The sequence below is a fragment of the Poromitra crassiceps genome (assembly GCF_964638095.1).
Source record: "Poromitra crassiceps genome assembly, chromosome: 10".
NCBI lineage: Eukaryota > Metazoa > Chordata > Actinopteri > Beryciformes > Melamphaidae > Poromitra > Poromitra crassiceps.
Window position 1 is genome coordinate 46793578 of NC_139631.1, and position 15696 is coordinate 46809273.

The window sequence follows — 15696 nt, forward strand, 5'->3', positions numbered from 1 at the left end:
ATCACCTGCAGTTTGTTCCTGAAGTTTGCAGTCAAGCCACTATACCAGGCAGAGCACGCATAATCAAAATTACACTGAACCAAAGATGAAACTAAAAGTTTCTTTATAGAAAGATCGAAAGACCTTGTCTTTCGATACAGAAATTGAATTTTACCTGCACACTTACCTAAGATTTTTGCAGCAATTGGTTCACAGGAGAGTGTCTGTTCTAGTGTTACTCCTAAATACGAGACACTTGTCTGGGATATAATTTCAGCTGGGATATAATTTCAGCTCCATTGCAGGATACTTAAGGAGCAGCTCCCAATATTTTTTGGTGACTACAGAGCAGCGTTTCAACCCACATAGTGGGTCTTCATGATGCATTTTTTTGCCTGTGTGCAGCTATTCACTTTTTTCAACTTTCATGTGTGATTTGTCTGGGCTCAAAACAGGTTGGATGTGCACACAATCTACTTCAATTGAATGGTCACCACTATGACATCACGCTGCTATGACATCAATGATGATGAGGTCCTTAATCACCGATGGTACAGTGATTTCCACATTCATTTGCAAACTGCACCGCAGTGAGAAGCACACTAAAGTGACACCAAGTGGGGGCTTTTGTTACTGATAACTGTTTTCTTTGTTCTTTCTTTTGTTCCACCCAAAAGCCATGACAAGTATGTGGCATGACAAGAATGTGTGCAATTGAAAGTGGAAACCACTGTATCACTATTAGTGGTGCCCTGGTCTCACACAGCCATTGTGACATCATCACTAAGCAATCATAGACTATGACATCACTGATCATAAATCACTGATGACATCACAATTGCTCGAGTGACATCCCTGATGACATAGTATTGCTCAGTGATGATGTCACAATGGCTCTGTGAACTTGGAGGCCTAAATACGCAAAATATTGCTCCCTCGTGGGGATTCATGCCAGACCCCTGAAAAGTGTCTCTGTACATTTTGGAGGGGATCGGACCAACAGTGTGCCACTCCAGACAAACAAACAAACAGCTCTCCAATTATAAACACCAAAATCATCATCATCATCATCATCCTTTCTGTACAGCTCTACTTGTCCCTTGCTGACTTTTCTCCTCCCTTCCTGTTCACCTCAAACTACTGAACACAAATTTAAACTCGACACTTGTTTTTGCTCCCATTTTTCATGAGTTGAAAAAAAAGACTTTCCTATACACACAAAATGCTTATTTCTCTCATTTTGACAACGTGTTTAAATCTGTGTTAATGAGAACCGTTGCCAAGATAATCCATCCACCTGGCAGGTGTGGCATATCAACATGCTGACTAAACAGCATAATTATTATTGCACAGGTGTGCCGGTCGGCTCTGAAACTCCTGGTTCAGTAACAATAACCGACTCTACAACAGCTACATTATACCTTACACCCAGGCAGGACCTGCTTGTCCACCCAGCAGTAATGAGCTGAATAGAGTCCATGGAGTTTGGAATGTGTAAATTATCAGGAAATGTTTGCATCATACTTTACTCACTTCTCATTTGTTTCATCTGTTTAATCATTCAGAAACTCCTGCTGCAGCGTGCCAACGTCAGCTCAAATCCAGACTGAAGAAGGCGTTTCTGTGTGTGTTTGAGGGGATTGTTACAGCAGGAACCAAAAGACTTCTGAATAAGATCTTCACTGAGCTTTACCTCACAGAGGGAGGGAGTGGAGAGGTCAATGATGAACATGAGGTCAGACAGATTGAAGCAGCAGCCAGGAAAACAGTGAGACGAGAAACAACAATCAAACGTGAAAACATCTTTAAACCCTTACCTGGAAGAGATGAACCAATCAGAACAGTGATGACAATGGGAGTTGCTGGCATTGGGAAAACAGTGTTAACACAGAAGTTCACTCTGGACTGGGCTGAAGACAAAGCCAACAAAGATATACAGTTCATATTTCTGTTCACTTTCCGAGAGCTGAATCGGCTGAAAGGGGAAAAGTTAAGTTTGGTGGAACTTCTTCATTACTTCTTTCCTGAGACCAAAGAAGCAGGAATCTGCAGGTTTGACAAGTTCCACGTTGTGTTAATCTTTGACGGTCTGGATGAGTGTCGACCTCCTCTAGACTTCCAGAACAAGAATATCCTGGAGGATGCCACAAAGTCGACCTCAGTGAACGTGCTGCTGACAAACCTCATCAGGGGGAATCTCCTTCCCGCTGCTCACGTCTGGATAACTACAAGACCTGCAGCAGCCAATCAGATCCCTCCTGAGTGTGTCGACATTGTGACAGAGGTGAGAGGCTTCACTAACAAACAGAAGGACGAGTACTTCAAGAAGAGATTCAGAAATGAGGCGCAGGCCAGAAAAATCATCTCCCACATCAAGAAGTCACGAACCATCCACATCATGTGCCACATCCCAGTCTTCTGCTGGATCACTGCTACAGTTCTGGAGGATCTGTTGAATACCTCTCAGGAAGGAGAGCTGCCCAAGACCCTGACGGAGATGTACATCCACTTTCTGGTGGTTCAGTACAAACGGGGGAATGCCAAGTATCATGAGAGAGAGGAGGCAGATCCACACTGGACTACAGAGAGCAGGAAGGTGATTCTCTCTCTGGGGAAACTGGCTTTTGAGCAGCTGGTGAAAGGCAACCTGATCTTCTCTGAAACCGACCTGACAGAGTGTGGCTTTGATATCACAGCAGCCTCAGTGTGCTCTGGAGTGTTCACACAGATCTTTAAAGATGAGAGTAGGCTGTACAAGAACAAGGTCTTCTGCTTTGTCCATCTGAGCCTTCAAGAGTTTCTGGCCGCTGTTCATGTTTTCGTCTCATTCGTCAACTCTGGTGTCAATCTGCTGTCAGAAACACAATTAACATCAGGAGACACATCTCACATAAATCACCTCTACCAGAGTGCTGTGGACAAGGCCTTACAGAGTCCAAATGGACACCTGGACTTGGTCCTCCGCTTCCTCCTGGGTCTTTCACTGGAGACCAATCAGACTCTCCTACAAGGTCTGCTGACACAGACAGGAAGTAGCTCACAGGCCAATCAGGGAACAGTCGACTACATCAAGGAGAAGATCAGAAATAATTCCTCTTCAGAGAGAAGCATCAATCTGTTCCACTGTCTGAATGAGCTGAATGACCATTCCCTAGTAGAGGAGATCCAAAAGTACCTGGGAAAAGGAGAACTCCCCACAGAGAAACTCTCCCCTGCTCAGTGGTCGGCTCTGGTCTTCATGTTACTGTCATCAGACCTGGACGTGTTTGATCTGAAGAAATACTCGGCATCAGAGGAGGCTCTTCTGAGGCTGTTGCCAGTGGTCAAAGCCTCAAAGAAATCGGAGTAAGTGCATAGAAAACGTAAGGGTTGTACAACTTACATAAAAAAACATAAAAGTAAACCTTTCGAACCACCCAGGGGACGTGAAGGCGACGTGGAACACCTCAGTCGCACCTGAAGGCAGCACCTGGCAAGTCCCAGTCTGTAATTGGATGCGACCGTCAGCCATTTTGTGAGCGGCCCACCAGACAGGGACTCTCCACTCCAAGCATTCAACATTGAGCCAAGTATATACCCGGACAGCAAGGCTGATTGATGAGAGCTCTCGCTTTCACTCGTAAAACCTGGGTTGTTGCACAACGCGTACGTTTTAGAGCACGGGAACCCGGTAGGTTTAACGGAGTGGGCCGTAAGGCATCTAACTTGTGGAGGCTGATAAGATGGCGTAAGCGAACATCGTGCCTACCACGTCCAGGCTGTAATACCTCACGAAGGTCTGGTGGGTTGACCATGATGCCGCAGCACACCGCACAATAGCGCCCAAGATGAAGCAACACCTCGTGTTGAGTGAGCTTTAATGCCCTCTGGTGGAATCTTTCCAGCAGCAGAGTGCCTCCACTATCCAGTGTGACAAGCACTCCTTGGACAGAGGCTTCCCTAAAGCCTGAGCTCCATGGCATACCAAGAGCTGGTTAGAAGTGTGCATCATGCGCATCCTATTCACATAGGCTAGGAGCGCCCGTACGGGGCAAAGCGCCTGGAGTCTTCTCTCCTCCGTCGGATCCGAGGAAGGAGACCTCATAGACCTGAAGCTTGATGCTGGAAGTGGTGGAGAACTAGGCGAACCGCCTCCCACTCTAGCATGTTTATATGGCAAAGCTTGTGGGCTTGCCACTGCCCGTTTGTAGCTTGGCCTTCGAACACCGCGCCCCAACCCCATAGGGATGGTGTCGGTTCGAATGACACGTCTGAGCGGGACCAGTCCCATCTGTGCCCCCTCAGAGAGCCAATGGCGGTCCATCCATATGGCCAAGGCTTGACGAGCGATCCGACAGCGTGAGAACGCTGGATCGCCTTGTCCAGGCGATGACTGAGGAACCACCTCTGGAAGGCGTGCATGTGTAGCAGCCTGACGGGAATGGCGGCGGATACCGCCGTCATAAGTCCCATGATCACTAAGCACTGGTGGACAGAGATCGTGCGAGCGCGACGCCAAATCTGGGCCGTCCTCAGAAGGCGGCTTAGTCTCTCTGGGGAGAGACGAGCCCACATGGAAAGAGTCCAGCTCCAGACCCAAGAGGGTCGTGACCTGTTTTGGGACGAGCAAGCTCTTGCACCAGTTTATGAAAAACCCCAAGGCCTGGAGGTGTGATGTGACTTACCCCGGTGTGCGCGGTGACCATGTCCCCCGAGCTCGCCGCTATAAGGGCGTCGTCGAGGTAAACATAGATGCGGATCCCCTTTTCGCAAAGGGGGGCCACCGTCTTCACGCAGACGGTGGAGGTCCTTGGACTCAAGGACAGACCGAAGGGGAGGATGCAGTACTCGTAAGCCACTCCCAGGAAGGAAAACCCAAGGTATTTCCTATCTCTCCACGATTGGAACATGGAAGAAAGCGTCTTTCAAGTCGACGGATGTAAAGAAATCCCCAGGCCTGATCGACGAGCAGTGGGCTTCTGGCAACGTTCGTGAGATGGGCCGGGCCTGAGAGGGATGTGGCCCGCTACGATGTGTGTGCTCGGCAGGCCGGGCCCCAGCGTGCTGCGTCCTGTCGGCAACAAGGTATCATCTGCCGTGCGGCACGACGGCAGCTGTGGGGGAGGAATTGGGGAGGTGAAATGGTGGAGTGATGCTTACACAATGTGTAACCCATGAGGCAGGGGCCATCAGGGGGCACAACGGTACCGCGTCCCTCACAGCTTTCGCTGGTAAGGGGCACGTCATTGGCAAAGCTATTTTGGGTGATCGACAGCGTTGCGGGACACTGTGTCCTGGCAATGTAGAGCACTCCCCCCTCCCACGAGGGGGGCCGCTAGGGGGCCTGGTCGCGGACGCTGACCTGTTGCGGTGTCAGTCGCTACCGCGATGCAGGCGCTGTAGTGGTTGCATACAAACCGCGCGGGGCTCCCAAGATGCCCGGGGAGGCATGGCGTTACTGCCTGGTCCACTTGGTTGGGCCCCAGTGGGCGGACTTCCCGCGTGGGGGGGAGGGCAGGCGGGACTGGGTGTTGCAGGATGACCCGAGCGGCCCCGGGCCTGGACCGGCTGGAGAGGGTGAGGAGACCCGTTGTGCGGCAGGAGGAAGGTAACTGCCTCTCTGCTTGGCTGGCGATATCTGCCATAGAGCCGAAGAGACCGTCCGCCGTGTTCAGCAGGTCATTCCTCTCACCGCCCTCCAAGCTGGTGACGGCCTCAAAACCCATAGGGGGAGGAGAAGCGCACACTGTGCCACAAGAAGACTCCAGCGTATTGCGGGAAGTCGGATCATCCTCGTCGAAGAGGGAAGCCCCCATGACGGCGCACCATAATGTGGAGGGCGGCACAGCGGCTGCAGGAGTGGGAGCTAGCGAGCGCCATCCTAGCGTGTCCAGCCCCCAGGCAGAACACACACAGAGTGTGTTGGTCATTGTTCGCCATTTCTCTGGCACACACGGCACATCGTCTGCCTTGTTCGACCGCATCAATGACTAGGAGCAGGTGGGGGAAGCCGCCTACAAGAAGCCAGCAGCGAATCCCAGAGGAAGCTGAGCTGATCTAGCAAGGCAGCTATCCCTGCCTATGCAATGGTAGCAGCTACACGTAGTAACCTAACCCAGCCGGGAAGGCACCAAGGGCTAATCACACAGCCTGTGGATAGCGAACAACTTCTACCCTGATTTTATCATGGGGAAGTAAGCGTAACTATGCCCAGGCGACTAGTCACAAGCTATCATACAATAGCTAATCAGTAGATAATCAGCAGCGCTAACCCACAAGCCTGTGGTAGCGTCAAACCTCTACCCTGGTTTTATCACGGGGAAGCAAGCTAACTTAGCAACAAGCAAGCGTAACAATAGCAGTCTGAGAGACAATTGCAAGCTAACACGATGCCGTGAAAGCGCGTCAATTCTCAGCATATAGCATCTCCTCGGCCGAGGAGGGAACAGTCAGCAAGCAGCTAGCGAATGAAGCTATCTGCGCGGCGGCAAATAGCCAGCAAGCAAACCACAGGTCATGCTAGTGAATGAACTAATTGCACGAGGCATGTATGTAGCTAACTGCTTAGGGAGGTATCTGTAAACAGCAAAATAGCAATATACATCAAGGCGCATGGGAACAGAATTCCGGGTCCCCCAGACAGCGCTCAGCGTGAACTCGGCCCAAGCAAGTATGTGTCATTCGGGGACAGACAAGCGTCACTGCGAGGACAGCGCACCGCTGCGTCGAGCTTCGAGGCCATACCAAGAAGAAGCTAGCGACTGAGTGAACAGACGAGCTATGAGGCGAGCGTGTCACCAAGATAAGCGAATGCTAACAGCATTAACTGTAAGACAGAGGTAGCAACACAAAGCGCTAAGCCACGGAACACGTGTACGCTTAATTGCATGAAGCTGTCTAAGTAGCAGCTAACTATGCCAGCGGAGATCAAAGTCAATCCCAACATGAGGTTAGCTTAGTGGACCAAACACGTGAACGCTATCTAACGTAGCAGACAATTAGACTGTCTCTTCTTAAAGACTGGTCTAACACGTGTAAAATACTACTTAGCTGTGGCAGCCAAAGTTCGTTGTCCAGGCGAAGGAAGCCATCAGGCAGGAGAAACTCGAGGACACCCAGTTCGCTACTCCGTGACACGGGGGACAGTTCAGACGAACGGTGGTCTAGACGAGGAAGCTAACTAGCAAGGTCGGGAGAGAAAATAATATACGTCTGGCTTCAATGTTGAATGTGGCAGAAGTGGAGAGTCCCTGTCTGGCGCGCTGCTCACATAATGGCTGACGGTCGCATCCAATCACAGACTGGGACTTGCCAGGTGCTGCCTTCAGGTGCGACTGAGGTGTTCCATGTCGCCTTCATGTCCCCTGGGTGGTTCGAAAGGTTTAATTTCATGGAATAAAAGGTAAGAGCATTCAAGTCTGTGCACTATGCATGCTAAAGCACTAGTGAGAGCTCGAGCTGAAGCAAAGTGAAACTGAATATATTCAATGTTGTGAGGAGAGAAATAAATATTTTTCATGTTTTTTTCCATCACTAATTCTCCTTCAGGCTGAGCGGCTGTCAGCTGTCAGAGAGAAGCTGTGAAGCTCTGGCCTCAGTTCTCAGCTCCCAGTCCTCTAGTCTGAGAGAGCTGGATCTGAGTAACAATGACTTGCAGGATTCTGGAGTGAAACTGCTGTCCGCTGGACTAGGGAGTCCACACTGTAGACTGGAGATCCTCAGGTCAGATCACTGTTACTGTTAAATGCTTAAAATTCACTTTGCAAACTGGGGGGGAATCCACCCTTATTTTCTTCAGATAGGGGTGATTTATAGATTTTGGGGGGTGGGGGATATATAGACTTTGGGGGGCTTTTTTCAGCCGATACTACTGATTTTTTTTTCACCCTGGAAGTCCACTTCTGTTTTCACCCACCAGGAGGCGCAAAAACACATAGTCCGTCAGTTTGTGGCAGAGGGTAACAGTATATAGTGTTTAGACATCAATAAACCATATTTGCTGTTAGTATATGAGTGATTAATCTGATGTCAAATGGATTTGAGAATTGACCCCAGCGTTAAACCTCTTCTAAAGCCACCTATTTCTGAAGAAAATGGTGAAAACGACATACCCAAACTAAAATGCTTACTGTGGCTGAACCGCTAGGGTTATAGACAACTGCCTGACCTTTTCTGAAAGGTAAGACTTTGAAGTTTATGTTCCAAGTGTCAGAATGACTCTATGTGTTACTGACCCTGAGTAACACCAGCTCAAACACAGTGGTTGATTCTCGCCTAGAATAAAAACACTTTTAGAGTGTAAACAGTTACCTGTGGTTGTTGTATTTATGGCTAGAAACCCAATGGAGACATAGCCACAGGCCTTACCACATCCCAACTCAAAGAAGATGAAAAAATACCAAAACATAAGTATTTGGCAGTGGTTTTTGTAGGGAGATACCTAGGCGGATTTCCAAAAAGCCATTATAAAAAGCCATTTGAAAAAGCCAAATAATCTGAAATGTTGTCTTTGTCTTTGTACAAAGACAGCTATAACTTCTGCTGTGTTGATCTGATCTGAAAAAGGAAGACATGGTTCGATGCACAAGATTCAGCCGGTTAATTTGGTATGTAGCATGAACAGTATTGTTCAGAATTAACTACCTAATTAATCACATAAATGACAGATGAACAGCAAAAAATCAGAAACGTAACGCCGGGGTTACGGTGCCATGCAAGAGGTTTGGACTCAGTTATCGTAACATGAAAAAAAGAGCAGAGTTATTCTTCACATTTAAGACTTATGGCGGTCCATATTTGCAGTTTTAATTCCATTTCAAACTTCCCAAACACGGCTATATACCTCTTTGTGTTTGCAACAGCTATATATACCCTATATATACCACATTGATCACATGTGGGTTACAGATAGGGTTGTTTCAATGTTTATGTTTTATTTTGTCCAATATTGAAATGTTCTAGAATTGCATGTTGTGTTAAAATAAATATTATTTCTATCTACCACTTACTTAGGCTGGTTTGGTTGCTTTTTCTTGTGAAAAGTTATAGACCAATGAATGCTGGGAGAGATGCACATTTGTGTTTGTGTGTCTGTGTGTGGTGTTAGGTAGGGGAGGGCGTGTGGTAATCAACGCTGTACTTTCAGTTTTTTGGCTGCAGTTAAACCCGCGAGCCATAACTTGCGTTGTCTCTCACTCAATACAATGTGCGAATCATCATTAAGTAAAAGAAGGATTGGTTCGAGTTAGTTAATATACAATGATAGGGTTGCCAACCGTCCCTTAAAATACAGAATCGTCGCGTATTTGTAAACAAAAAGACGTGTTCGGTATTGAACTGATACACTCACAACACTTTACCAAACTTTTGTGAATGGGGACTGGATTAGATCATGTGAAAATAACCGGGGGCCAGCTGCTTCTCGCATCATTTGGGTTATAAAACCCCCCACATACAATACAAAAAAAATCTTAATGAAAAAGTGTTATTGCCAAATAGATTAATAAAAATAAAATATTTGTTTTTGATTAAAGCTAGTTATTTATTTATCTTTATATCTAAATGTGCTAAAGAATTTATATAAATAAATAAAAATATTTATATACGTGCTGGTTTCTGGCATCAAGGACTTTTGGAACAACAAACTGTCCCCTCATGCGACAATCTGATTAATAGTTTAGCAAAAGTTCTGCCCCTGATTGTCAAGAACAATGGAGGCCACAGTGGAAAGTGACTGTAGGCTACAGATAGATTCTGGGCAGATGGTCATGATTTTTTTCCAGTCACAATTGGGACTTACTGTACTGTATTGTTGATTTATGCTTTTTTTATCAACCCGATCTCATGGGAGAGCGTACAGTATGTATGACACGAGGGTGTTATCTCGTGGAATACATACGCAGAAACGCAGTTTCTCGTGCAGTTCATACGCAACTTTGCCTCGTCCACTTACATTAGAAATCTAATCTGCATAATAACTTTACATGGAAGTTATGGGGGTTAGGTTTAGGGTTATGGTTAGGGTCAGGGTTAGGGGTAGGGCTGGGCGATATGACGATATATTTCGTCTGGACGATAGAAAATGTATTTCGTCTCATATGATGCTCTATCGTTTATATCGTTGTGTTGCAAATCAGACTCTTTACGGCAATATTGTTTTTTCCAATAAAAACACATTTATGCCATGACTTTACATACTGTAGGCTATATTTATGTCGCATCATTTAGCCTGTGTTGTGATTTGCAGTGGGGGAGAAGAAAAGGTAGCGAGAGAAAACTATATAATTCTGCCCAAACTGACATCCAGGGATGGCTATACATGTATTTTTCTAGTCGATGCGTTTAGAACATTCTTTTCACTTTGATCTTGCTATAGTGTAGCGTATTTACATGCTAGCAGTATTTAAACTGCAGTGAGATTGGTTTGAGAAGCATAATAATATGGAATAATATACTGTATATGGAGACAGACGGGGATGAAAGAGGGAGGGGGGGAGCTCAGAGCGCTTTGGTCGGCTTTTCTGACCGGACTGGATCGCTCTGTGGAATTGGAGCTTAAAAGGGAAGTTGTGATTTTGTTTACTGCACTTCTCCAATGAGCTGGTTGTGCATAATTTTACGCTTAAAAGGCGTCGTTATAATGCTTAAGGCTGCGTTTAGCGCCGACACGAAAATATCGAGTGCGCCGGTCCACGCCCTCTAATATGCGCTGCGCCTGGCGCTAAGCGCTAATTTAAGGCCGTTGCAACGATATAGCCCAATGTGTTCCTCATCCTTGTACTCTGTGGGCCCTATCTTCCCAGTGGCCTCAGGTGCAAAAACTGGGGGTAAACGCAAAAAAACGTGCCTTGCGCCTGCCTCGGGAAGGTATACACATGGTTTTAGGCCCTGAAATGCGCTTTACGCCAAAGAGGCGTGGCGCAGTGCCAGAATAGGCCAGAATGGGCGTTTCGGCCTTAAATACCGGCCTAACGATATCTTCCCCCCTGGTGTTAATTTAGCGCTTTGCGCTTTTCAAAACCAGGCCTTATTCAGTGCACGGTTATATTAGGCTACTGTGCGTAATTGCGCGGAGCTCTCCTCTGCCATCTCACACTCTCGACCCCCCTCTCTCTCTCTCTCACTCCCTCTCTCTCGCGCGTCAGACAGGCACAAAGACCGATGGAAAAAAGTTGTTATATCGTAGTTTTGAGCAATTAAATAACTTGAAAAATAATCTAAATGAAGAATCACTTATAAAAAAATAATTAATAAAATGGCTGGCTGGTAGGTTCTGCCCGTTTTGTCACATTTATTTGCATCAGGACTTCACTGCATAGAATAGAACTGATCCGCTGCATGTGTCCAGCCTTGTGACTTTTCCTTCGCTGAGGCTCTCTCCCATCACTTAAACTGCTTCTGGGAAGGGGGGGAGGGGTCGGCAGGGTGTAATATATGTACAGGGGTATGCAGAGATGAGGAGGGGCCCCTGGCTCTGGTTCTTAATTAAAACAAAAATAAGACATTCATTAGGCTAATAATAATAATAATAAACATGGGTTTTTTATAGCGCTTTTCTAGGACTCAAAGACGCTGTACAAAAAAGAAACACTAAAGGGGCGGGGATGACGTAAGTGCAACAGACAATGGACAAACACGACACAGGCACACAGGGATGCAGGGGGAGCCAGGAGAAGGCAGAGGAGAAGAGATGGGTTTTGAGGCGGGATTGGAAGACAGCGAGGGAGTCTGATTCTCTAATGAGAGTTCCAGAGCTTGGAAGCTGCCCTGGAGAAGGCTCTGTTGCCGAAACTGCGGAGGTTGGATTTGGGGGTGGAGAGAAGAGGCTACTGCTTCTCTTTTATCTTATTCAATCACAATAGAGTACTGCAGGGATCATGTATTTTTGTAGGCTTTATCCAGAAATCGCCGCCATTTGTTTTTTTTGTTTTTTTTTGTGGAAAAGTCAATGGGGTTTTAGAATGGGGATTTCACTTAAATGCATAAAATAAGGTCTGTGCTAACAAAAGTTTATGGGAACATGAAGTTGGATAATCTTCACAAACACTTTTATGCCTTTTGAAGCTCACACACACACACTCAGCATAGCTGACAACACATACATTTGCATATATGTCCGAAGATGCAATTGGGGCATTTCACAACTTCACAAGAAAGCAACCAAATCAACCTAAATAACTGGTAGATAGTAGTGATATTTATTTTACCACATCGTGCAATTCTGGAATATTTCAACGTTGGACAAAATAAATAATTTTTGACTATATGAATTAACACCCTAACTGTAAAGCACATTTTTGCACCAGGGTACAACACACAAATAGAACAAGTTATAAGCATGCCTGGAACTTTGGAGACTGTGATGGGCAATCTTGAGCATAACATTTTAAAGCAACTTTAGAGACCGTGTTGGCAAGTTTGTGCATAATATTTTAAGATCCATGCCAATGTGTGGGATGTGTTTATTTGCGTAAATGTGTTTATTTGCGTAAATCCGCTTGCATGAAAAATATAAATTTTCTTTGTCGATTAATTGTTTGTGTTAACACAGTTTACTTTTATGTAGCCTAATATATAGGTCGGAACATTGAGTGGTCGGACTAAGGAAAGGGGAGGTCAGACCAGCGACATGTTATCGATATAAAGTTATACTTTCTCCTACACACATGTAACGCAATCGTCATACAATAGTCATGCATGCAATGCAAAACTCGGGGAAGCCACATTGCCATTGACGATAATAACAGAACTAGCTACATTTTCCAATCGAGTGGATTTCCTTACCTTAGAAGAAAGAAGGTCCAATTGCTGCTTCAAGTCCTTGTTTGTGTGTGTGTGTGTGTGTGTGTGTGTGTGTGTGTGTGTTTTCAGTTTCAGTTTATTTATTTAACAGGAAAAAAAGCATACAACACCAAGAAGGTAATTAAAATACTTTTGGGCCCTACTCAGCATAAATGCTGGTTTTCAGAGGGTTCCTGTCCTGCAGCAAGAGAAAAACGAAAACACAGTTAAAGTGATAGATGTATAAAAGATGGGACAATTTCGAGAAAAACAGAAGAAGAAGTGGATTCAAGATTGTCTGGCTTAGGCCATGAGGCAGCTGCAAGTGTTGCCTCATTACCCAGGTCAGTGACCGCAGACCTGTTCCTCCAATAGGAGATTCTTATACAGCCGTTTAAATCTAATTAGAGATGAACTATTCCGTAAAATTTGTGGAATCTCATTCCAGCTTATTGGACCATTGTAGAAAAAAGATTGCTTGCCGTAATTGTTTTTATATCTAGGAAGAGGATTTTCTGAGTTTGTGATGGCACGAGTGGTTCGTGTTTGTCTTGTGGCTGAGAATCTGGGGAGGAGGGAGCTTATAAGGGATGGCGTAAGATGATATTGGATCTGATAATATAGTTTCATTGATGTTAATTTGAGGTAGTTCTCAAAGTCTAATGCACTAGCTCTTTCAAGTGCAATACAATGGTGTGAGCGATACGGAAGGTTTAAACAGATTTTGTAGGCACGATTGTACAGTCGCTCCACAGGTTTTAGGGTGTCCTTAGCAGTCAGACACCAAATTGGTAGGCAGTAGGAGATATTGGAGAGTAGAACTGAGTTTACATAGATATGAGCTAAAGTCTGAGAGAGAAACGGACGGATTTTCTGGAAGACAAACAATCTTTGTTTAATTTGCTTCACTACCTTGTCTATATGTAATTTATATGTAAGGTTTGAGTCAAGCAGAACTCCTAGATATTTGTATTTATTTACTACGGGTAAAGGTTCATTATTTATCATTATAGGTTGATACTTTGGTAGCTGTTTCAGGGGGGATTTTAAGTACATGCATTCTGTTTTTTTTTATGTTTAAAGTGAGATGATTTGTGTGTAACCAGTTGTGGAGAGTGACAAGATCCGATGCCAGTTTTGAATTTATTACGTTTATATTTGGGTCTGATACATATACCACGGTATCGTCTGCATACATTATGGCTTGTGTGAAAAGGCAGATAGATGGCAAATCATTTATGTATGCATCGAATAGCAAAGGTCCTAATATTGACCCCTGGGGGACCCCAATGTTATAAGAAGCCTTTGAGGACTTAGACTTCTCAATGCATACCAGCTGTGTTCTTTCAGAGAGATAGGATGAGATCATGTTGACTGCTGATTGATCGATGTTGAAGGATAGTAATTTATTATGCCTCCGCCGGCGATAGCCAGGCCGGAGGCATTATGGATCCGGGTTGTCCGTCCGTACGATGTTTGTTAACGCGATATCTGAGGAACGCCTGGACGGAATTTCATCAAATTTGCCTCAAACATCGACTTAGACTCAAGGATGATCTGATTAGATTTTGGTGGTCAAAGGTCAAAGGTCAAGGTCACTGTGACCTCTCGAACGCCATTTTCAAGCTTGTTAACGCGATATCTCAGGAATGCCTTGACGGAATTTAATCAAACTTGTCTCAAACATCGACTTGGACTCAAGGATGAACTGATTAGATTTTGGTGGTCAAAAGTCAAAGGTCAAGGTCACTGTGACTTCTCAAACGCCATTTTCAAGCTTGTTAACGTGATATCTCAGGAATGCCTTGACGGAATTTAATCAAACTTGTCTCAAACATCGACTTGGACTCAAGGATGATCTGATTAGATTTTGGTGGTCAAAGGTCAAAGGTCAAGGTGAGCTCTCGAACGCCATTTTCAAGCTTGTTAACGCGATATCTCAGGAATGCCTTGACGGAATTTAATCAAACTTGTCTCAAACATCGACTTGGACTCAAGGATGAACTGATTACATTTTGGTGGTCAAAGTTCAAAGTTGGGTGTGTGACCTCTCACACACCCAATTTCCAAGCTCTGTAACGCAACATCACAGGAGCGCCTTGACGGAATCTCTTCCAATTTGCCTCAAATGGCGATTTGGACTCCAGAATGAACTAATGGCGGAGGCATAAGTCCGCGTTGCGGTCGTTCTAGTTTAATAAGAGCTGATGATTGACCGTGTCGAATGCTTTTCTAAAGTCGATGAAAACAGTACCAGTTATTTCTCCATTGTTTAGGGCCTGTCTGATATGTTCGGTAAGGTATAGTGAAGCTGTCATAGTGGATCTTTTGAACGAAAGCCAAACTGATAGTCGCTGAGGAGATTGTTGTTTTCCAGATGATCTAAAAGTTGGTTTGCCATCATTTTTTCCAGGAATTTTGACATAATAGGGAGTATTGATATTGGTCGATAGTTAGTCACGGATGTGGGGTCATCAGCTTTATAGATAGGTGTTATTTTAGACAGTTTCCATTGCTGAGGGAATTTAGATGTTTCTATACAGGTGTTGATTATGTGATAAATTTTAAGTTTAGGCCATATGTGTCAGTTGCATTTGTTTTGTTTAAAGAGTTGATTACCTCTAATAGGTCTTCCTGAGTTATCGTATTAAAAGAAAATAATTGTGTTTCATTAGGGTTGATACTCAGATTTTGTGTTAGTGAAGGAGGATTTAAAGGAGGACTTACCCCCTAGATATGTATTAGAACAGTGATTTGAAAATACCTATGGAAAAAACCAAGAAATGACATATACTCTTGTCTATACTAGACTCTTTGGCTGTGTTAAGTCAAGATTTTTTTTCGGAAATCGACGCCATTACAGTTTGCCTACTGCCTCAAAAATAATTTATTTGAGAGGGGCAATATCTTTATAATTATCAACAACTAGCCAACGCTGGTGGCCTGTATGGAAACAGA

At 45.0% G+C, this 15696-nt stretch overlaps 1 protein-coding gene across 1 annotated transcript in view; it reads left to right on the top strand.

Moving 5' to 3' along the window:
- The window catches only part of LOC310784479 (NACHT, LRR and PYD domains-containing protein 12-like), a gene marked incomplete at its 3' end in the record, with an annotated part of 143621 nt that overhangs the window by 53480 nt on the left and 74445 nt on the right, over positions 1-15696 (top strand). Inside the window, exons 4-9 of the mRNA XM_083645467.1 lie at positions 1545-3324; positions 4387-4627; positions 4756-4808; positions 5007-5102; positions 5445-5859; positions 7544-7680. Of these exons, the coding sequence (XP_083501593.1) occupies positions 1545-3324; positions 4387-4627; positions 4756-4808; positions 5007-5102; positions 5445-5859; positions 7544-7680 (2722 nt within the window). The remainder of the gene's footprint in view (positions 1-1544; positions 3325-4386; positions 4628-4755; positions 4809-5006; positions 5103-5444; positions 5860-7543; positions 7681-15696) is intronic.